The sequence below is a fragment of the Salmo trutta genome, chromosome 33, assembly GCF_901001165.1.
Source record: "Salmo trutta chromosome 33, fSalTru1.1, whole genome shotgun sequence".
NCBI lineage: Eukaryota > Metazoa > Chordata > Actinopteri > Salmoniformes > Salmonidae > Salmo > Salmo trutta.
Genome location: NC_042989.1, coordinates 16,983,493 through 17,007,803, shown reverse-complemented (window position 1 = coordinate 17,007,803; position 24,311 = coordinate 16,983,493). Strand labels below are relative to the sequence as shown.

The window sequence follows — 24,311 nt, the reverse complement described above, 5'->3', positions numbered from 1 at the left end:
CCCCACTACATGGATACAGTAATAAAGGTGTTCTCTCTACACTCTTAGAAAAAAGGGATCCAAAAGGGTTCATCGGCTATCCCCATAGGGGAACCCTTTTTGGTTCCAGGTAAAAACCCTTTTTGGTTTGGTTCCAGGTAAAAACCCTTTTTGGTTTGGTTCCAGGTAAAAACCCTTTTTGGTTTGGTTCCAGGTAAAAACCCTTTTCGGTTTGGTTCCAGGTAAAAACCCTTTTCGGTTTGGTTCCAGGTAAAAACCCTTTTCGGTTTGGTTCCAGGTAAAAACCCTTTTCGGTTTGGTTCCAGGTAAAAACCCTTTTCGGTTTGGTTCCAGGTAAAAACCCTTTTCGGTTTGGTTCCAGGTAAAAACCCTTTTCGGTTCCAGGTAAAAACCCTTTTCGGTTCCAGGTAAAAACCCTTTCGGTTCCAGGTAAAAACCCTTTTCGGTTCCAGGTAAAAACCCTTTTCGGTTCCAGGTAGAACCCTTTTTGGTTCCAGGTAGAACCCTTTTTGGTTCCTGGTAGAACCCTCTGTGGAAAGCGTTCTACATGGAACACAAAAGAGTTCTACCTGGAACCAAAAAGGGTTCTTCAAAGGGTTCTCCTACGGGGACAGCCGAAGAACCCTTTTCGGTTCAAGACAGCACGTTTTTTTTCCTAAGAGTGTATAGCTGCAGTGTACTCACACTCTTGGCAGTGAGGCCCAGCCCGGCCCAAGGGACACACACAGAGGAAGCTGTTGATCTCATCCACACAGGTAGAACCATAGGCACAGGGCGATGACTGGCACTCATCTATGTCTGATGGGGAAACAAGAGGACATTACTATACACATATCTCTAGTCTACTGCAAGGCACCTAGCTAGAATATCATCACAACAGGGGATAGGATTATTGGTTCTCATGTCTGGCTTCCCCACGTGAAAAATAGACCTTCTCTGAAAAGGGGGAAAGGAAAGAGGATTGTCCCTGAGAATGTAAGACTGAACTGACCTGTATGCAGAATACAGCTGACCTCTCCTCACAAGAGAGGTCGGAGGTTAAGACAGGCTTCCTAAAGGCTTCCTAATCTGTCCCTCACAAACAATCAGCTCAAACTCCCCCCCCGTCCCCTTTCACCCCTGACCCCTCCAATCTGACCCCCCACACCCCTCTGGTTCCCAGGGACTCACTGATCCGGCAGTCTGGTCCGGCGAATCCCGGGGCACACTCACAGCGGAACCAGTTCACGCCATCCACACAGACACCACCGTTATAGCTGCAGGGAGGAAACAGAGCCACACATCAATACGTCAGCCTATCCCATAGGAAACACTGGCACAGGTGCAGCAGCATACACAAGCCTGAAGGCTCAGACTACAAAGAGAATACATTCACATTCTCAGGTCTAGATCCCAGCAGCAGAATCCCAAGGCAAGGGACTAGAGACTGTGGTCTCTAAAGCTGATCCCTTATCAATTTTCAGACTTCATATGTAAATCCCAAACTGACCCCATACTGTGCTCGCCCTATACCCCCTGCGACCCAGCCCCCCTCTCCTGCCTACACTGCCCCATGCTCAGGGGTCAGCGGTGAAGAATAGGGAGAGGGGCGTCTCTTTCCACCCCACTGCCCCCCTGTGCTAATCCCCCTGTCAGTCATTGTGGTGGCGGGAGCCTTTGTCCACTCAGCCCCTCTGATCCACGGGGCCATGGAATACCCAGCTGTCAGGCCCTGCAGTGTTCTGTAGAGGAGTCAGGGATACACACACTTCCCCTTTCACACACACACACACCTTCACAGAACAAACTTTAATGGGAAATCTCTGAGCATTAAATTAGATTTCTGAGCTGAGCGGTGTGTGGGAGTCATGTGTTCCTGTTTTAAAACCAGAACACTGAGGGAATATGATCTTCTATGGGTGTGTGTGCTACTGGACAGGGAATGGGAAGAAGGCTGGGACTCATAAACAGGTCTCATCACTTGTAATAGAATCAGTACAGGAGCCAAGAGGTTTAAAATACTTTTACAAGTATTTCAGTTTATTTAATAAATTCAATTTACCAGGGTTGAGGATTGCAGTCATTTGCATCTGTGAAGAAAGGGGATAACACAGAATTAAAATCAGTGTGTTAGTTTATGATTATAACCTGGATATAGTTCAGTATATGGTGCCTTACTGTGAGCACATGTGGGCCCCTCCCAGCCATCCTTGCAGATGCAGGTGTAGGCATCACCCCCTCCAACACAGGTCCCTCCATTCTCACACGGGTTAGAGTCACACGTGCTGTTCTTGGCTGGCAAGATAAATAAAGCATGATGAGTTTAGAACCTATATTCACAAAACGTATAAGCAATAGGAATCTTATGGAGCATATGGACCAGAGCAGTCCATTGGACTTTTCCTTGAACGACATAGGCAGAACCGTGCAATAATGGTTTCTCACCTGTGTTACAGGTGCTGCCCCCCCACCCTGAGAGACAGGTACAGCGGAAGGTGTCCCCGTGGTCGAAGCACGTCCCCCCATTACTGCAGGTACTGGAATCACACTGGCTCTCACGTGAGTGGCAGGTCTTGCCTTTCCAGTTGTCCTGGCATTGACAGTAGAAGTCGTTGAGCAGGTTCACACAGCGACCTCCGTTCTTACAGGGGTTCCTGCTGCACTCATTCACATCTGGAACACCACCACCACGGATCAGTTAGAGAAACACACACCATGGAGAGGTACATTAAAACCACCCAGGGACACAAAACACACACACACACACACTCAAACTTACCCATGTCACACAGCATGCCCTCCCAGCCGTCAGGGCAAAAGCACTTGAAAGAGCTGATCCCGTCAATGCAGGTTCCTCCATTCTTACAGGGAGGCGGCACACAGTCGTTTATGTCTGTGAGGGAGGAGAGACATATGAAAGAGAATGTGGAGGATGAGAAAGACGATGATGATGATACTCATACAGTAAGTCAGTGGTGTGTAACAGGAAGGACCAGGATGTTCAGTCTTATGGTATGATGATGGTGATGATTATGACGATGAAGTGTGATGATGATGGTGTGTGCGTCTGCTCACTCTCGTGACAGTATGTTCCAGTGAAGCCCGGTTCACAGGAGCAGGTGAAGTTCCCAGCAGGCTGGCTGATGCAGCGCCCGTGTGGGCCGCACACATTGGACGAGATGTGCCACACCCCTTCCTGTGTGCCATTGGTGGCCACGGCGACAGTACAACTGTCAATCACTGGGATCAAAACAGAAGGAACGACAAGAGACTGTTGGTGAGATAGGCCGGAGAGGATTGGCTTGAAATGAGGGTCGGTCTAGAGGTTGACCGGAGGACTGAGCAGCTTAAGAGCAGGTTTCAGTTTAGGCTAGACAAGAGAACTGCCTGGTTAGCACTTTTACAAGGGGTTGAGTGATTGGAGTTGAGATGACAACAATAGGTTTATAGATTGGTTTGTACCTTCACAGGGATTTGTCTTACAGTGATCCTTGAGCTCAGAGCAGGTTTTGCCCTCATAGTCGTCATGACAGGCACAGTAGAAGTCATCCATCATACTGTGACACTGGGCCTTGTTCTGGCATGGGTTAGGGCTGCACAGGTTGGTCTGCACCTATGGATGGACCGACGGAAGAAAGGGTGGATGAATGGATAGACAGATGTATAAATAGATAATGGTTGTGTATAAAAGAGAAGATCTGACTTGTCGAAGATCTGGGAAGGACTATAGCTCACCTCACAGGTGGTGCCAGTGTACCCATGTGGGCACTCACACATGAAGCTGTCCAGCAGGGTGTGACACCTGCCCCCGTTCCTACATGGGCCGCTGGCACAGCTGTTCCTCTGGATGTCACAATGCCGGCCCACAAACCCCGGTGAGCAGGCGCACACGTAGCCTCTTTGCCCCTCCTGTACGAAGCGTAAGAAAAACCCATGTCACTCAGTGGCTTTGATACCCATGATGTTAACCATAGATATACTATGATTGGAGGGCATCAAACATGGTGGCTAGATTGCCTTATTAAATACAGTTTCCTACCTTGCAAGTCGCTCCATTCTGACACTGTCCATGGCAGCTGTTGACATCTGCAGAGGTGAAAAGAGAGAACTTACAAATACAGTACAACAGATAGGACAGGGGAACATGCAGGGGTAGCATGCATGTGACACACAAACAAAACATAGAATGTGCAACTTGGTTAATGCTTCAAAGAAACTATCAAGATGCAGGAAGACATGATGCTGTTGGTTAAAGTGCATGCAGTGGAAGCCAGTGAGGTTGACAAAAACCTTCAAAGATATCTACAGGATGTGCTTCTCATAGCCATCTAAAAACACGATCCATGGATCTAGATAAGCATTGTAGGCCATAATAAAGCAGAAAGCCTGAGATAGAAACAGGACAGTAGGCCAGTGGCCCAAGTAGGTGACAGAGCTAGCTACAGGCAAAGGGGACAGAGGCACATGATTGATTGATACTGACTGATGTCACAGTTCTGGCCGGCCCATCCTCGAAAGCAGGCACAGTGATATCCACCAATCAAGTTTTTGCAAGAGTAAGCATTGAGGCAAGGCTTCCCCATACACTCATTAGCGTCTGCGGAGTGGAGACAGAGAGAGAGATGAGACAGAGATAGAGAGAGAGACACAGAGAGAGAGACACAGAGAGAGAGAGAGAGACACAGAGAGAGAGAGAGAGAGACACAGAGAGAGCGAGAGAGACACAGAGAGAGATAGAGACAGAGAGACAGAGAGACAGAGAGACAGAGAGACAGAGAGACAGAGAGACAGAGAGACAGAGAGAGAGAGAGACAGAGAGACAGAGAGACAGAGAGAGAGAGAGACAGAGAGACAGAGAGACAGGAAAGAGATAGACCTAAGAGCCAGCATCCAAGCCCCACCACCCAGCAGATCTCTACAGTGCAAGGCTACACCTGCCTTTAGAGAACTTTCTCAACTCGGTTACATTTGATTGCATTTTTTGCCATCCATTTTGCTGGCTCTGCCTCCATCCCTGACCATTTATTTTAGTTCCCTATACTATTTCTGAATGGACCTTTTCTGACATCCAGAGCTCTCCCAGTGGTCAGTTCACAAAGCAATGGTCACTAACACCCTCTCCCTGGACTGACCAGAACACAACTGCTTTCCCTCAGAAGTGAGGAGCACCTGTTGGGCTGCGGACACCCGACACCCCTCTCTCAGGTACCACTCGCTCGCTGAAAGGGGAACCGCCTGCGCGCTGAAAATAACGGACAGCGTAACACAAGACCCGGAGCTTGTGTTCCTCCCTCAGCGTGTTTACAGGTTATAAAGCGTTTCCTCTCCACGGAGCTAAACAGTGGTGGGGTGAGGCTCTGCTCTTGGTGGAGACTAGAGTACATACCCCTTTTACCCCAGTCTGTAGCCAAAGATAACCCCCTGTCAGGCTATATCAGTCCCCAAGGCTAGCTGTTGCCAGGCTAGGTGTTATTTATAGCTTTACTCAAGTCACCTGGCTCGGGTTACACATAATGTCCAGCTTTCTACATGGACATGCATACACCAATTTGAAATTAGTATCCACGCCATAGTACAGGCTCAACAGGGTGAGAGACACAAACAACCAGATACTAGACGAGCACAGATTCCTGGCATTCGATGGAACAACGCATTATCAATAACATTTCAAGTCAAGATTCAAAAACACATCACAACATATCACAATCACTTCAAATCAAACACGTAATAGAATTTAGCATGCAAACTGTCTCAAATGATGCTCCCCAGGACATAATGTTCTCCACATTTGGACATGCTTTGCTCCAGTTCACCCCCCCCCCCCCCCATCAACTCTCCATTCCAGGCTTACCTATCTGGCAGGTCTTCCCAGCCCACTGTGGAAGGCAGAGGCACTCAAATCCATTCTCCATGTCGATGCAGGTCCCACCCTGAGCACAGGGGTTGGATGCACACTCGTCCGTGTCTGGAACACACACACAATGACGTTAAGGCTCAGCTTTGTAAAAACATGGGGGCACACACACTTTGGGAGGGGCAAGATCGTGACTCGCTCACCTTTAGCGCAGGTGGGCCCTGCCCAGCCTGCAGGACAGTGACACTCAAACCCAGACGGTACCTCGTGGCAGGTGCCCCCGTTGGCACACGGGTTAGACACACAGGCGTGTTCCGCTGGAGATAAGTGGACAGGCAGGTGAAGAGAGATGTGTCAAAGTGACAGACGACATGGATAGCACAAATATAACTAAATATACTATCAAACTATCAACCCTAGGAAATTGGCACTGACATAATTGAATTTGTGATCTTCGACCAGTTGTTTGAGGAGTAATGACTGACTCACCTATCTCACAGTTTTTTCCTGAGTAGCCGTCAGGACAGGCACAGTTGTACTCATCTGGCTCCGTGTTCATACACGTTCCTCCATTCTTACACGGCTTGTTCGTCCCACAGTAGTTCAGATCTGGAGAGAATGATACAGGAAGGATTACATTTACACTTTAATGTTCTCATATGAACACATCCAAAGGTTTAAGATGGTAAACGATATGTTTGAATATAATGTTATAACAAGAATTCATAGGGTCGGACATGAAGGCATACAGATGCCATATCTTCATCTTGTTGTTGCAGGAATATGTTGTGTATTCAAGGTTTTAAAGGGCTTCTAAAGTTTGCAATTTCCACTTTAAAATGTCAGACTTGATTTGCGCTAATGAAAAATGTATCAAACCATACAAAAAATGTAGTCTCTCCATCCTCCTCTCCATCTTGTAACTCTGTAAGTGATATCCTGTTTCTAGCAGTCAATCTAAACTGACCTCTGTTGACCACCTGCTGCTGAGGGGCTCTCAGAGGTGACCTTGTGCTCTGTGACACTACAGTGAGGTCAGGGGTCACTGTAGAGGATGTGTTAAAAGTACGGTGGGACAGGTCTGGTCTGCTCTGTCGTCTCACCTTTTTCACACAGCAGGCCTCCCCAGTTCTTCTCACAGGTGCACTGCCAGGGCTTGACGCAGGTCCCGTGGACACAGCCTGGGTATGGCAGGCAGTTGTCACAGAATGGACCCTGCCACCCGTACGTACACCTACAAGACAGATTAGAGACACCATTAGACATTAGGAATGGACGACCGATTGTATGGTCTAAATATGATGTGCATATTCTGTGCAAAACATGGGAGTCAAAGACGCGGGCATGTCATCAGGACAGGCACTGTGACACTGGGCCTTGCTACATCTTGAAAAATACATCATTCATCAGTCCCATTAATAGATGGTTCATAATTGAACCAAGACCCATAGGACAAGGCCTTCGACAATACATCAACCACATGGCAAACCTAGGAGTACGTGTTCATGTAAATCTCAAGGTAATCTCCATCAGGAGCCAGACACAGTGTCTTCATCAAGGTGGCCAGTGACACCCCTTCCCTTCTGAGGCTCCTAATCTTAGACAGAGGGCCAGGGACGGGGACGGGGCGGGGACGGGGATGGGGCGGGGACGGCGGCGGGGACGGGGACAGGACGGGGACGGCGGCGGGGACGGCGATGGGGACAGGACGGGGAGGGTACGGGGATGGGGCGGGTACGGGGATGGGGCGGGTACGGGGCGGGGACGGGGAGGGTACGGGGCGGAGACGGCGGTGGGGACAGGACGGGGATGGGGCGGGTACGGGGATGGGGCGGGTACGGGGATGGGGCGGGTACGGGGATGGGGCGGGTACGGGGATGGGGCGGGTACGGGGATGGGGCGGGTACGGGGCGGGGACGGGGACAGGACGGGGACGGCGGCTGGGACAGGACGGGGACAGTACGGGGCGGGGACGGCGGTGGGGACAGGACGGGGATGGGGCGGGTACGGGGATGGGGCGGGTACGAGGGATGGGGCGGGTATGGGGCGGGGCGGGGACGGGGACAGGGCGGGTACGGGGCGGGGACGGGGACAGGACGGGGACGGCGGCTGGGACAGGATGGGGACAGTACGGGGCGGGGACGGCGGTGGGGACAGGACGGGGATGGGGCGGGTACGGGGATGGGGCGGGTACGAGGGATGGGGCGGGTATGGGGCGGGGCGGGGACGGGGACAGGGCGGGTACGGGGCGGGGACGGGGACAGGGCGGGTACGGGGACGGAGCCTCCTGAGGTAGACAGCTAGCGGAGGCAGACGGTGAAGGGTTAGCTAATCTGTTGGTTTATGGCAGCACTCTGTTATTCCAAGGCCAGCGGTAACCTTGTCCCACCTGTCCTGTCACTTCTCTCCCTGGGCTATTTTAAGACCACTCTCCTGCAAATGGACACCAACCAAACCCTACACTACTAGTTGAAATGCTGTACTGGAGGGAGTGAATGTACTGCTGGGTGCTGTGTGCTAACATGTTCTGTAGTATACGGCACTGCAGTCACACAACACGTGGTGCAGTACTACTTTGTGTTGTAGTCTACTACTGTACATGTGTAAAAGTACTGCAGTGTGCAGTGGTGTGCTACTGTATACCAAACTGTATGTTAGTGTGCTGAGGTTTAGTGTATACAGTAGCTATATAACAGGGGTGGGTAATCATTTCGGCTCAAGGGCCATATTGGGATTTCAAAGTTCAGTGGAGGGCCGCACATCATTTTTCTGGACCGATTTGTTCGTCAAAAGCAATTTGCGGGACAAAAAAAGGGCAGTTATTGAAAACGTATAGGACCATTATCATTTCTACATAGTTTTAGACGTTCAACAGTGGCCTGGAGTTTTTTCTCTCCCAAAATAAGCAACAGTAGCAGTAGCAGCAATGAGAGGCCATGGTCACAGTGGGAGCAGGGAGAGACCATGGTGGCCACAAGGCTAGGGTGGCATTACCATTACCAAACAACCACCTTACCACAGCCCCATCAATGAAGGGCTCGTAGCTCAGCCACAGTTAAAATCTTTGTTCCACTCCTCCTGCCATTTTCAATGAGAAATGCTTTCTTTTATGAGATGAGAACTAAATCAAACCGGTCTCTTACTCACAGCTATCCCTACTGAACAGATCCATAGGTGTGGTACAGTACTCACATCAGAGAGATACACAAGAAGGTGGTCTTACAAGAGGATTTGAAATGGAATATTTGGTTGGTTCAGCCGTGCAGACTAACATGTACGTGACTAAGGCTGCTGGATTGAGTCCACACTCCCATGAGGGGTGTGCCAGCCAAAACAGGCCCAGGATAGGAAGAGGGGATTGGGGCTGCAGACATGGGCAGAGGGGCCATGACACACCGATGGAGGAGGGGAGGAAACGCTGTGTGAAAAACAGGCTGCCGCTACAGCTACACACCAGGTCTGGGACAGGAAGGAGAACAATAGCTCCTGGATCAGACTGGGGGGGGGGGGGGGGTGTAACACACTGTACGTTCCATAGAGAGGTGGGACATGGAGGGGAGGGGGGAATGTGGGGGTCAAGCTCTGGTATGCGATCAATCCTGTGTCATCATTATCATCCTCATTGAACTCAAAAAGAGATCCTGCCCATTATCCAGCCCATACATCCAGACACAAATCTCTGTCAAAGGGGTGTCAATGGACACAGTGGTACAAAGAATGAAGCTAACCCAGACTCACGTGCATTCTCCTGGGGCACTGCAGAATCCTTGCAGCAGGTTGCAGCCCTGCTTGCAGATAGCTGTGAAACATTGGCATATCATTAGAGGGATAACTAAGCATTAGTTTCACTGTGTGTATTTTGACTCAGAAATGTCTTGCACATGGATTGTATCAGGCTGCTCCCCTACTCACCGGTTGTACAGTAAGTCCCTATCCAGCCCTCCATACATCCCCTATTCCCAAACTGGTCACACACGTAGTGGCCATGCCAGTCATCGCGTGGCCGGCACAGCTTGTTGCACTTGCTGCCATAGTAGTTCTCGTCACAGCGCACGCGGATGCTGTACTCAAAGCTGGCTGTAAGACCGTTGTATTGGATAGTCTGTCTGTCATCTCCAGGGTTGATCCTTTCTTTACGGACACTTCGCTCAATCAACAGATCCTCACCTGCATCAACAAACAAAAACCAAGAGATTTGATCATCATTCTTTAATGGACGCTTGACAACATGCATACAGCTTAATAGTCAAAAGGGGAATTCCGGCTAGCCCCTTACTCAATGTTAGCAATGTTAGAACCTGTATGCCTCAGTACAAGTCCTGGTAGTGTCTAGACGCAGGAGAGAAACTAATCAGAGAGAACACTGTTGTTTATCTGCTGCTGGAGATCAGAGAGGGTGACCCGAGGTCAAACACCACTGTTTCCAAGAGCATGAAAGAATAAAGGAAAATAAACACAAATAGAGGGTGTAGGGCCAGAGCTGCGGGAGCTTGATAACCAAATGCTTTTTAAAGTTTTCCTGCTTGTGAAATGCGTTTTGTCCGTCTCCCTCCCTCTCTCCCCTTTCTCAGGAAATCCAGCTCTGACTCCTTCGGAGCCAGGACGGAAATAATACGAGACGGGAACAGACGAGGAAGGGCGACATAGGAAAGGGCCTTTAGCTTTTTCTCAAGAAACAGAAACACCATGACCCAACTGGCTTGGCTGCTACAGCCACATCCACAGCCCAGGACTGGGCACTGAAGAGGGGGCAAACAACAGGTACTCGCCCCTAGATGGAGAGTGTGCTGATATTGGACAGGTAGTCAGGACTCTAAGGAATTATAGTCCACTTCATTAGATAGATTCTGTATAGCCTACCGTCAGTTATGCAGATATTACTATTGTATTATCTCTTTCTATCTTACTTACTACACAGTCCAGGCAGCCATGCTTACTTCCAAAGTTAACGCATGATAAAGAAGTTAAAAAACACTGACAATTATTTAAATTGTCACTTGCTGTCCTGATTTTCTCAATTTTACTGAGAGTTAACACACTGGCACAGATTATCAGACACTCTCTCCCACCTGAAAACTCAAGCACTCACTCTGCTCATTTCCAGCAATTAGATATAAAAATACAGACCAATCATGGGCTCTCTCAGTGGAGAAGGAGACACTCAGAGAGAGGCCGCTGTTACTAGGGAGAGCAGGCAGAAGGGGTGTGTGTGTGGTGACTACAACACGGGCTTACACAAACAATGAGGGGGCTTCAACACCGAGCAGTTGACCAAGTCAAGAGCGACATAATTGTCTGTTTTCAAACAGCCAAGATCATTTAGTCGTGCGTGACTAGTGGCATGGTTGTCTTAAGCCAATATCTGTTGTCAGGCTGTTTTCAGCATGCTAAACTTAGATATGGACACATCATTAGTAGTCAAGTAACATTAGCTCACTCATTAACCGATTAACAAGATACTCCTCAAGACAACCTTTTCTAAACTTCATTTACCGGTAGTCCTGATTGCAGCCCACTGATCATATTCAATTTATCCATCCCCTCCATCGTTCTCTGATGGTGTTAAACTGTGTGTTAAGAAACACGAACAGTAATAGCCATGCCACCACCTAATAAAGAAACAACAGGCAGCCTGTCTGTTTAGTGTTTAAACACAGAGCCAGTTGCTGGGGCTTCCTGGAGATAAACAGCCCTAACATAGACTCTTTTTCCTGAGCCCTATCCAACTCACTGCCCTATCCAGCCTACTGCCCCCAATGCCCTATCCAACTCACTGCCCTATCCAGCCTACTGCCCCCAATGCCCTATCCAACTCACTGCCCTATCCAGCCTACTGCCCCCAATGCCCTATCCAACTCACTGCCCTATCCAGCCTACTGCCCCCAATGCCCTATCCAACTCACTGCCCTATCCAGCCTACTGCCCCCAATGCCCTATCCAACTCAATGCCCTATCCAGCCTACTGCCCCCAATGCCCTATCCAACCCATTGCCCTATCCAGCCCACTGCCCCCAATGCCCTATCCAACCCACTGCCCTATCCAGCCTACTGCCCCAATGCCCTATCCAGCCCACTGCCCTATCCAACCCACTGCCCCCAATGCCCTATCCAACTCACTGCCCTATCCAGCCCACTGCCCTATCCAACCCATTGCCCTATCCAACCCACTGCCCTCTCTAGCTCACTGCCCCCAATGCCCTATCCAACCCACTGCCCTATCCAACACACTGCCCTATCCAACACACTGCCCCCAATGCCCTATCCAACCCACTGCCCCCAATGCCCTATCCAACCTACTGCCCTATCCAGCCCACTGCCCCCAATGCCCTATCCAACCCAATGCCCTATCCAACCCACTGCCCTATCCAACCCATTGCCCTATCCAACCCACTGCCCTCTCTAGCCCACTGCCCCCAATGCCCTATCCAACCCACTGCCCTATCCAGCCCACTGCCCCCAATGCCCTATCCAACCCATTGCCCCCCTCTGCCCTATCCAGCCCACTGCCCACAATTCCTTATCCAACCCACTGCCCTACTCAACCCACTAGCCCTATCCAACCCACTGCTCACTGCCCAGGCCTAAAAAATAGAAGTTGTTACAAACCAATACAGTGCTCTCAAACTAATACAGCTCACAGCCACGCTGTGGACTACATCAGCAGCAGTCCAGGCTGCCTGTTCTATCAGTGTGTCCAAGCTAACTCAGCAGCATGGGGTCCAGGCTGCCTGTTCTATCAGTGTGTCCAAGCTAACTCAGCAGCATGGGGTCCAGGCTGCCTGTTCTATCAGTGTGTCCAAGCTAACTCAGCAGCATGGGGTCCAGGCTGCCTGTTCTATCAGTGTGTCCAAGCTAACTCAGCAGCATGGGGTCCAGGCTGCCTGTTCTATCAGTGTGTCCAAGCTAACTCAGCAGCATGGGGTCCAGGCTACCTGTTCTATCAGTGTGTCCAAGCTAACTCAGCAGCATGGGGTCCAGGCTACCTGTTCTATCAGTGTGTCCAAGCTAACTCAGCAGCAGTCCAGAGTAGAGGTCTTTACGGGTCCAACAGACCTGAAATTCCAAGATCCAACCAGGGACCTGGGTGGGTCTGATATAATTGCTACGCGTCTCAGGTATGTGCAATTAAAATTGATTTACCGACTAGCCCCAATTGGACCCGTCCTCTGTTAACTTAATGTATGAGGTGGTGAGAACGTTGTGAGCTCGTTATGTGTCAGCCAATTGCAACTCAATAAAATGGATAGCTGAAACTGGTTCCTGAAACTGGTTCCGGCCTCTCACCTCACGTGCGCCTGCTGCTGAGGAGAGAGAGAGCGAGTGAAAGGAACCTTGGCCTTTGGCTACTGTTGATTGCGAAGATAGAGGCCTTTTTCATTGAAGTAAAATGAAAGTTAAAGGAGAAAGTGTATAGTGAAAAGAAGCCGACAAGTGGAATGTCCTCCGTGGGTGGACAAAGATGAGAAGAATGTTGGTGCGGTCAAATGGACTGTGTGTAACTCACTATTCAGGTTTGATGCAATTTTCTAACTTTACTTATTTAACGTAATTTAATGCAGCAATTTTTTTAACCTTCACTTAACTAGGCAAGTCAGTTAAGAACAAATTCTTATTTACATTGACTGCCTACCCCGGCCAAACCTGGACGACGCTGGGCCAATTGTGCGCCGCCCTATGGGACTCCCAATCACAGTGCCTTAGACCGCTGCGCCACCCTATGGGACTCCCGATCACAGTGCCTTAGACCGCTGCGCCGCCCTATGGGACTCCCGATCACAGTGCCTTAGACCGCTGCGCCGCCCTATTGGACTCCCGATCACAGTGCCTTAGACCGCTGCGCCACCCTATTGGACTCCCGATCACAGTGCCTTAGACCGCTGCGCCACCCTATTGGACTCCCGATCACAGTGCCTTAGACCGCTGCGCCACCCTATTGGACTCCCGATCACAGTGCCTTAGACCGCTGCGCCACCCTATGGGACTCCCGATCACAGTGCCTTAGACCGCTGCGCCACTCGGGAGCAATACAACAACCTGTTCGTATTTTCTCTGCAAACAATGACTTGACTTACTTTTGATATTACCCTAATAAAGTTCAGAAACTTGTGTGAAGGTTTGGTGTGGCATGGCTATTGTTAGGCTTAGCTACTGCAGCCCTATGAAGGCAGTGTGCACCGGCGCTCCAACCATCTCCCGACAGTTTAACTTGGTGAGGAAGAATGTTTTAGGTGTACCAGAGTTACACCTTTAATCTAACAACATAATGCTTATCTTTATATTCTGATAGAAAATGTATGAATCAGCCTCCTGTTGTATGCCTATCTGTATAATAGTAGCCTATGTGAAAAGGATAAAGAACTGCATGTTGGTGTCAGGAACATAGCCCCGTTATACCTCCATCTTTCTCTCGGTCTCTCTAGGGCTAGGCTTCTCTTCCTTTAGATGTATTTTTGAAATATTCATATCATACGCCTAGGCCTATAGTCATGCAATGCCCTGATGCATTTAGTGTTCAAATCTCTGACAGCTGATCCATGAGGTAGACAATTCCTTTTTTAGGAAATTAAAAAACAATAAGCGATACCGTTTTTAATATGCTATATATTGAAGCACAATGAAACGTTTGTTTTGTCATTTGTTATAGGCACTTTTTAAGGACACCTCAGTAATTGTGGATCATTTGGCCAATATCACTTGTTTATTGATGTCGCTGGCAGCGCCCAGTTGGGGGTTTCTTTCTCTCGCCGAACCAGCTGAACATGGGTCTGTTTGGGTCTGTTTTTCCACAGGGCTTTTCAGAACAGGTCGACTGTCCTTGTTCTATTGGGAACGGGTCTCCGTTTATTTATTTATATCGGGGCAGTGGGGAAAGCTTTTTGGACCCTTGAAGACCTCTAGTCCAGAGGCGCCCTATAACAGGCTCCCTGTCATTGTGTCCAGGCTAATTTAGCAGCAGTAGGGCTGTCAGAGTGTCAAGGCTGCCTGTCAGTGTCCAGGCTGCGATAATGAAGTGGTGTGCAGTAGCACAGCAGCTGCTGGGACGGTAATTAGCAGACAGACATCAGTGGAAAGAAAAAAAGAGCTGTGGTCCATAATTAATGGCTTAACGAGGTGATGTGCTCACAGATTTTATATAGAGACATGGAGCACAAACAGTCCCTCAGGCCAGCTGGGTGGGAACTAGCCTGGCAATATGAACGGCCAGCCTGCAGCATAGGAATGCACAGCATCCCAGACAAGGGCTGTGTAGATCAACAGATTAAACATGTGTTATAAATCCTTGTGACTTATAGAGACAAAGGTTTGATGCGCTCACTTACCACCACTAAAAGTGAGCGGAGTTGAGAGTGGACAGATTACAGCTGACAGACTGACCTGACATCGTGCACATGCATGTTGAGGGGTCAAACACAGACAGAGAGGTGAGCTGGTTGTTGTATGGGTCTGTTTGGGGTGGTTGGTCTATGGCAGCTCAAATTGACCATCCATTTCAATCTAGAGCCTGGGCTTTGCATTGGGGACTTTTCTTCTTCTTGTGCTGCTATGAAGCTGCTTTGTGTGAAGATGCATTGTTCCTGTGAATATCTAGAGCTGACTCTCAAGGCTAAGTTACACAGCACTGAAAACAGGAGTGTGTTATAGCATCTTGGATTGGTGTGTATCACATGTTTACTGGCTGGAAAAACACAAAGGCTTTGTCAGGTTACGTAAGCCATTGATCTCACCTCTACGCTCTTTGGTCCTTGAAAAGTCATTGAAGTTATGGTTTAGAAATTCTACTGCTTCCGTGATTTCATTTCTGATCCATTTTTCTGAGAGATTTAAGAGTTTTCGTTTGTTTCACACCGTTTCAATTGAAGGGTTTTGCGCTAGTTTGTTGGTTGTGCTTGTTTTGGTAAAACCATGTGCGGTTATTATGAGCAAGACAACATGTTGGCTTCAACTTGGTTTTCCATACAAAGTGTCCCATTACAAAGTGAACCCGCTTTTTGGTCGCTTTTTGGTTCTAAAACATGATACATTAACCCCTCAAAAACTCTTCAACATCGGAAATGGCGAGACTAACTTAGCTACCACATGGACAGACTTCATCAGTGTGCTAGTTTAAAAGATGATTAGTCATTATTAGCCTGGTTCTGTTTGAAATCCAGGCACATAACGGAACACAGGCCAGGTCATTATTAGTTATTATGTAAAAAAATATATATAAATAATTGGTGCCACCAAATCATGTGCTGGTGCCACCAACTGAAAAGGTATGTAGCGCCAGTGCCACCAGTGGAAAAAGTTAGTGTAGAACCCTTGTCACTTCTAAATACGTCCCTCACCCCTAACCTAATGACTTATTTTCATGGGAGACACTGAGGCCTGGCCGGCTCTCCTTTCATGTGGTAGTAAATACCTGGAAAGCTGAAGCCTACTGTACTTACCACTGCTGATGTGTGTACCATTGTCCCAGTCCCACGCTTCCACGATCAGAGTGTACGAAATCTGGAAGGGAGACACACAGGGGATCACCAGGGGGTTATTAGAGTTCATACTCCCCACACACTGACACAGACAGAAGCACAGACAGACGCACAGACAGACACAAACATACACGGACAGACACGGACACATGCAAATTCCTACAGAATGTGGAATGCATTACATAAGGAACACATGATGATGATGATAACGCACACACACAGTTTGTGAGTAAATCTGGATGCTGCTGGTGGGAAAATAACTCTGGTTCCCACACTGATGTCACTGATTAGCTGGATATCAGCCTGAGGTTAGTTAACAAGTGCAACTACTGTGGGGATAAACATCTACTTTGAACCACCGACTGGCACTGAACACATTCCAATATAACACAGGTGATTAGGCTGTTAGCTCAAGACTCGCTGCTGTACTTATTGTACAGTGATATCATTTCCTTGAAAGGTACACATACTGACACAATAGAAAATCTAACAGCAGCAGGCTTACTCCAACTGAAACTCCTGGGGGGTTAGTTGGGTATCAGCACAGCAAAGACAGAAAGGAGTTGGCTTTCTGTCAAGTGACTGGGGCCAGTCCAGCAGATGTGAGTTCCCATGTCCCAGGTCCAGGTTGGAGAGGTAAATTATACACTGGTCAGATTAGACAGAGGGGGGGAGGGGGGGGGGTAGACTGTGGTCTGTAATTTTCCAGAGAAACCTTTTATGACGTCAACCTCAAAAACACCGAGCACAGCCACAACTAGCGAAACAAAGCTGACCTAAATTCACCAAAAATCTCCTCTGACTTAAAATGAGAACATTCAAACAGGCGAAAAAGGAGCCAAACATTTCTGTCATTTGGATTCTTGGATGCTCAAAGCTGTTGGACGAAACCTTCCACAAATATGACTTCTAAGAATGCTAAACTGCTGAGTATGTGGAAGGCAGAGGAGTCTCGTTCCAGTCCTTCATCTCCCGCCCCCCCAGGAGTGACTTATGACACAGTCCCCCTTCATCACTTCTAGTCTCTTTACACATACCCTGTCTGTCACTGTAATCTGCATTCATCTAACTAGTATGGCCCATCTCTCAAGATTCAGTCAGTCACCAGGATAGAGAGAGGATGAGGAGGCACATTCTGACCACAGGCATGTGTCTTTCACACAGCCACAGAGTACTCAAAGGTCAAGACCTGAGCCACCTAGAACCGCTCATCGCCAGAGTCGCTGATGTAATACTCAGTCTACAATACATTGTTATACTCCATCTACTGCCATCAGAGCTAAATGAAATCACACAATGAGTGTTCTTCATGAAAAGCACAGTGGAGGGTGTGACACAAAGAGAGGCTGCCTCCGTGCCCCTCTGCTGTCCTCCCCTGCCTCCCTAGTCTCCCCACTTCCACTGGCCCAGCCAGGCTCCAATAACTCTCGCAGGGAAACAAGGCTTGGCTGTGAATGACAAAATCAGACTACCGCCTCCGATCCCCTTCCCTGTCAGTCAAATATGACTGGCTATGATTTATGAGACTGGAGAACCCAAAGGTGTCATCTTTGATAATAAGTCAGAATAATAACAGTGTAATATCTTAATCAATCTTTCTTTAATCAATCTGAAATGTCACAATGACTGACTTCCAGACAGAATCCTCTCTGGGCTCTGACTCACTGATGGGCTCCCTGTGTGTATATGTCCTTGAGGAGAGGCTGGGAGAGACTGGAGCAGAGGCTGGGGCTGTGGAGTGTCTGTCTGACTGCAGTGTAACCTGATGGACCAGGCAGGGGCAGCAGACGTAGAACTAGATACTTGACACCTCCTAACCAATTTATAGGAGTCAGAGGGATTTGTGTTTTCATTAGCCCACTCCTCACTGCCTTCACTTGTTCAATGAATAAATGACTGTCCCCCTTCCATCGCCTGTGTCCTAACACACTGCAAATACATAGGTACTGCTTTAACTAGGGGTCTTCTACATAAAAATAACTCAACATTCTATTTTAACACTAATAGCAATAGGGTTTCTCAGAAAGTAGGCTGACATCATTTTAACACCCAATTAACAACTTTAGTAGAATTGAGATGAGAGGGGGAAAAACAGCAACACCTGTCATCTCACACCTGTTAGGATATTGAAATGAATAAATCATGTAGGACCCAGTAGGGTATAGTGAGGCTGGCTAATTTAGCACCTTATTAACAGAAAAGCCCCGCTCTAAGGAAGGCCTCTCCTAAGCAACACCCTCCACATGATACTCATACACAGGCTACTCATTCCGCAGTCAAATCAAAACTAATCTAATCAAGCCTTTTATAGCATGGGCTTCCATTAAAGACCAAAATGACCCAGTTCATTTTTCTCAGCCAAGCTGTTGAAACTCTATTTCTCAGGGTCTCCTTCAGTCACATTAGAAAAGAGCTTTCCACATTGTACAGTAGGTCTTAGGTTATCTTTCACAATTTATTAACAGGAAAACATTTTTTTTTTATACAACTTATTTTTGTTATCCTCAAGTGATTAACGCACATATCTTTTAAATTGAACATTTCAAATTATTCTGACACCAAGATAACAAACATTGAGAACTTCTGGAGAATGGCACCACGCTCAAACTCCACATACAGTATATGAAATAGTAGCGAGTGCCCACGATGATATCCTGATAGAGACTAAGCCTGACATACTCTCTTTCTCTGTGACACACACTACCTGTAGTTGTAGAACTGCCGCCACTCTCCACAGAGCAGTACTGTTGTTTGTTTCCCCAGGACCATGTAATGGTCACCAATGCAGCCATAAGTCAGCGTCCTCTGCCGACAGCCTCTCACTTCAAACAGGAAACCCAACACCAGAATGAGGCGTTGAACACGAGATATGTCACAGGCCTACTTCGGAGCGCAACACAAGAGAGGCCTTATGTAAACGCTCTCCAATCCACTCCTGACATTTTGCCCAGTGCGGCTGCCATCTTCCCTCTCTCCATCTCTCCACTTGTTTTTATAAATAACACAATACATGCAGACAAAAGTGGAGGTATAAACTGATTGTTTGGCCTGAAAGACTCTGTGACAAAGGGGAAGCCTGCTTTTCTCCCAAGGGCTCGGAAAACTGATATTTCATGTTGGGAAAACCCAAGTTATTCAGCACAGCAGCGGAAACTCAGCTAGGGCATGACTTTTAGACCCTAATCACTGGGAATCACTGCATGTAGGCCTATGCTCGCATGTCAATCATAAGACTGAACATTTATTAATGTACGCTGGACTGGCAAACTGTGAGGCTCTCACGCAATTAGCACACACACACACACACACACACACACACACACACACACACACACACACACACACACACACACACACACACACACACACACACACACACACACACACACACACACACACACACACACACACACACACACACACACACACACACAGCCTGATGACGACTGTTGGATGATAAATTGGAGATAAATCCAGAATGTACCGGGGTTCCCTCACTTCCCTACAACAACAAGGGTTGAGTAACAAGGCTACTAACTGAGACAGAGGCTCCTGATGTTGTAATCGTTGAGAAACCCTGATGTGGATGAACCCTCACCTCCTTCACCCCAGAGGAGAGAGCAGTGTTACAACACCCTTCCTGAGTTCCTAACCATTTAACTATCAAAAATACAACCTGAAAACAAATTGCCATAATATTTGACCACCAAGGTATAAGACAGAGGTGCATTCAAAAGCCATACAATGATATTACAGTGGGCAGCTGCTGATGTCAAGTATTGGGAGAGAGAGCTGTGGTGTGTAGAGTGAGGTCTCAGTTAATGATATACATAAAGCCTAGGATTTAATTAGCCCTGAACACAAAGCAGCAGAGGGAGGGAGGGAGGGAGGGAGGGAGGGAGGGAGGGATGGATGGAGGGAGGGATGGAGGGGGGAGGGAGGGATGGGGGCCTTGCTGTAGTCCTCCTGGCCTGGTGGGCTGGCTGGCCTTCACCATGTGAAGGGGTACTGGAGGCAGGTGGAAATGAAAGTAACTGGCTGTGTAATAACATACTAAGCATCAGCACCAAGAAACCAGAGACGTCATGCTTATGCACCTGAGTAATGCACCACTGTACGACATGATAGTTAACCAGACAGAAGGGAAAAGGTAATCCATGTGTCTAAGCCAAAGTTCTACCTCTGTAGCACCCAAGCACAGCCTGATCAAAGCTGACAGAGTTTTTACAGTGAAAGAAGAAATATGGCCAGGGATAGAGGGGTCCATTTGATTTACTCCCATAGGGGTGATGGGAGGACAGATTGCCTCTCAATATACCACACATCGACGAATAAGGAGGAGCAGGGAGCAAATTAAGTGACTCTGAAGAGCCGGGTTGGTCCTAAAAATACCTCTCCCTTGTGACAGAATCCTCACAGAGGGAAGAGAAGAGGTAGCTTCTCTCTTTACAAGCATCCATCCCTCCCTCACTCCATTTCATGAGAAAGATGTCACTAAAGACCCAAACAGCCTGAGGGGTTAACCACGAAGAAGAAATGATCATTGAGTGACAGAACAAAAGCTTTTTTCTCTTTAATTCATATCAGGAGCTAGTGGCCCAGATATTCTGACCAACCGGTGATGCCATTATAGTCTACAAGGCATGCCTTGATAACTCTATTAGGGTTATCAGTCAACAGAATAGGCCTGCTGTACATGCTGTTTACCACAAATGTCTGTCATTTGCTTTGAAAGTAAACTGGGAAGCAATTATTTTTCATGTAAAAATACATGTGGAAAGCGTCTCCTAGCATCTGACAGAAAGCCTCAAACCAACTGCAGCTGTCCTGTAGTGTTGGGGAGTATGAGGTTGCTGCTGTGCCCTACTGGTGGTCTCAAAACACCCCCACTGCAGTAACCAAAGTCACCTCCTCATCAACACAGGAAATACTACCTGGTCAGCTCAGCACACCCTGGTGCTTTTAGGACCAACATTAAAAGTGCACAACACTTGAATGGTTATGACATGCTGCTACAGTTACAGTAGTTAATGGGAGAGAACATTACCTTCTTCTGGGCTTTTAAAAACTATTTCGAGGCCAATGTCAGAACATTGATGAGCACATCCACTAATATGCCCTTGACTGGCCAATCACAACAATAGAAACCTTAAAAGGGTTCTCTCAGCGCCACAATCTTCCCTTTCGTCCTGTGTACATAGAGGATAATACTGACCCGCTGAATAGAGAGACAATGACCAAATAATGGCAGACCAGTGAACCTGAGAGGCCAGAAGTAAAGGCATCCCCAAGCCTAGATGGATAGGGATCTTCTGGGATTTTCGTTTGTTTGAGTAGTGGTGACACTGATATCCACTCCCTATGTCACACACAACTTAGTGGTAATTGTATCTGCCATGGGCCCCAGGTTACTACTTCCATCTTTCCCTCTCGCTGACAGCTGACCATGAGGACTGATGAATGGATAGGTCACACAGCCAACCAAACATACAACAATCCTCACATTTCCAAAATGAGCAAAGACATTTTGTTGATGAGGAAAGGTATTTGTTCAACATCACTTTGATGCATTGCGAGTGTCCATGTATGTTGCTGGACTGCAGGCCCATCTCTGTTGTGTAGAACCAACCAAGGATATGATTGTCAGATTACTACTAGGTTACTGTGATGATGCACCAATGAATGACTGCAACCACCATGCGCGCAATTGTACTGTGTCGAGCAATTTCGATGTTCAGACCTTAGGAGAAAGGCACGTGTAGCCACTGACTTACAGAACCAAAGCTAAACCACATTTAATACATGTAATTTGCTACGAGTTAAAAGTGTATGTGTTCTTGACATTCGTGCTGCGTAAAATAAACACAGGTTTATGCACATCATGTGCGCTTTTCTGGAATGCACTAGGCCGAATACCAACTGAGCTCTAACAATGACATTAGACATGATGTAAAGGCCATTTCTACCATTACTTTGTACATGATAAAAACATTTAGCACCTTATTACGCACAGACAAGTTTTACACATAGAGGTGGTCTCCAAAGTCGCCAAGTGGACACTGGCAATAAAGATGCCACGCTCACAGACTCATCCGGTTAGGACTCGGCTAGTGACTATATTTGACTACTAATGAGTCAATGAATAATAGCACGCCTTATGCGGTGGATCAACAGCTGTAATAATGAAGTATCGCCAACTTACCGGCCAAGCGAACTGGAATGGGATGACGATCTTTCCACCATCGTTGTTTCGGTTTTGGTTGTTTTTGGCGCTCTTAAATTGAAAACTATTTCCACCGATAACGTTAGTAGATCCACTTCCATAGATGCACAAGCCCGTGGTCGTGACATCCGTTTGGTATTCCTTTAGACACACTCTGAAGTACGTATCACACTCATCGCTGCTACAGCGGAGATCCTGCGTGTTCCTTTCCCCGTCGCAGCAGTCCCCGTCCGACAACTCACCATTTGCGTTCTGTACTGCAATCAGCTGCAGCTCAAAATAGCCCGAGGACTGGGACACCTATAAATAACATTTGAATAGAAAATAAATACATGAAGCGCGTAAAGTATTTAAGTAATCTACAGTAGGATAAAGCATGTTGCACACTTGAACATTACATTTTTTTTAATTTTTTTTTTTTAGTTGTTTCAGGCTGAGTAGGCTATGAACAAAGTGGTTTTAGATCCATTTCTAGTAAGTGAAGAGGTTTTGGGAAATTTGTGTTTTTAATGTATAATTATTTGATATTATTAATGTTGCTTTATACTAGAAATGTTTTTTTTTAAATATCACATTTTTACCCATGAAAGCAGATTATAAATTATAACCCAGGTATGAACACTGTCGATACATTACATTACGCTGATTGCAATGACTCAGGGCAAAAATAATGCAAAACGAATTCACCCATAAGGACGCTCCAAACTAGAAATTCCAAGATCACATGATTTAACTGTCGAAAACGTAATTTAATTAGGAATGGAATTCTAAAAATTGAATTTACAAAATCAATAAGACCTCGTTGTCTGCATGAGCCACTCGCCCAACTGCCGATCAATTAATTTAATCTGACAATATTAAAATAAAAAAGTTCTCACCTCAGTCCACACGGTCAGAAGAACACACACTATTGACAGGCAATTCGAAATCCCCATACAATTCCACATGTCTCTGTTTGATTAGTGTAGTCTAACATTAGGAAAAATGTACTTATTTCATGGAAACTGCCGTTGACCGCCGATGTATCGTCTTCTCCTAGCATGCACGATGTGAAAGCGTGATCTATTCCCTACTAGATCTCCGAATGAAGAGTAACATAAAATGCGTACTAGGGACACCCGAGGCAGGGTACTGCTGATCCAGACACACGACTTTCCCCCACCGTTCGAATCACTCAACAGCAAGGCAAGCGATCGGTTTGAACGCTGAAGCAAAGCCCAGTGATGACTCTTTGATTGACAGCTTAACAAACCATTCACAAAGTCTTGGTTCAAACAGTTGTTGAGGAACCGCCACGAGACAACCATAGAGGCGGGGGGCGGAGTGTCATACAAATTATGCCCGAGTTTGATACATTTATGATCAGAAAACATAGTTTGTCTTCACATATATTTGTTTATTTTTCCTTTTCAAGGTTAGGCTACAGTTTTTATACCTGACTATTTCTTTTTACAAACAATGCTTGCCTTATGTTGCTACAGAATAAAGTCAAAGTTACTGTGCAGTGGTTGATTGTTGCAAAAATAGTCTGACATTAAATACGTGGCTTGAATCAATTATCAATATTTACAATTACAAGACATTGCTGTCCAGAGTATGTGGAGAGTGGTCCAAGATGCAGGTACAGGACACCTGAGTAGCCAGCTTATTTTACACATAAATAGAGAAACACGTGTCTATCAGCACCCTCTACTGTTTATGTTGTATACATAGCCGCGGGAAGTAGGGGTGCTGAGGGAGCTGTAGCACTCCCTGAAAAATCAGGGGGAAAAATGAATATGAAATA

General features: G+C 47.3%; 1 protein-coding gene across 2 annotated transcripts in view; it reads right to left on the bottom strand.

Annotated features, from left to right (window-relative positions):
- The window catches only part of LOC115172513 (protein jagged-2), a 28,492-nt gene extending 4,766 nt beyond the window's left edge, over positions 1-23,726 (bottom strand). Inside the window, exons 1-20 of one of the 2 annotated variants that reach the window (XM_029730037.1) lie at positions 23,404-23,726; positions 22,505-22,825; positions 16,264-16,324; positions 9,746-10,000; positions 9,572-9,632; positions 6,937-7,067; positions 6,323-6,442; positions 6,037-6,150; positions 5,831-5,944; positions 4,463-4,576; positions 4,019-4,065; positions 3,715-3,888; positions 3,442-3,592; positions 3,055-3,219; positions 2,759-2,872; positions 2,425-2,652; positions 2,158-2,274; positions 2,042-2,069; positions 1,171-1,256; positions 685-798 (exon numbers count right to left, since the gene is read on the bottom strand). In XM_029730037.1, coding sequence (XP_029585897.1) covers positions 685-798; positions 1,171-1,256; positions 2,042-2,069; positions 2,158-2,274; positions 2,425-2,652; positions 2,759-2,872; positions 3,055-3,219; positions 3,442-3,592; positions 3,715-3,888; positions 4,019-4,065; positions 4,463-4,576; positions 5,831-5,944; positions 6,037-6,150; positions 6,323-6,442; positions 6,937-7,067; positions 9,572-9,632; positions 9,746-10,000; positions 16,264-16,324; positions 22,505-22,825; positions 23,404-23,472 — 2,584 coding nt within the window. In that variant the 5' untranslated portion in view covers positions 23,473-23,726. The remainder of the gene's footprint in view (positions 1-684; positions 799-1,170; positions 1,257-2,041; positions 2,070-2,157; positions 2,275-2,424; positions 2,653-2,758; positions 2,873-3,054; positions 3,220-3,441; positions 3,593-3,714; positions 3,889-4,018; positions 4,066-4,462; positions 4,577-5,830; positions 5,945-6,036; positions 6,151-6,322; positions 6,443-6,936; positions 7,068-9,571; positions 9,633-9,745; positions 10,001-16,263; positions 16,325-22,504; positions 22,826-23,403) is intronic. The other variant, XM_029730038.1, reaches the window with a different exon arrangement.
- Between the last annotated feature and the right edge of the window lie 585 nt (positions 23,727-24,311).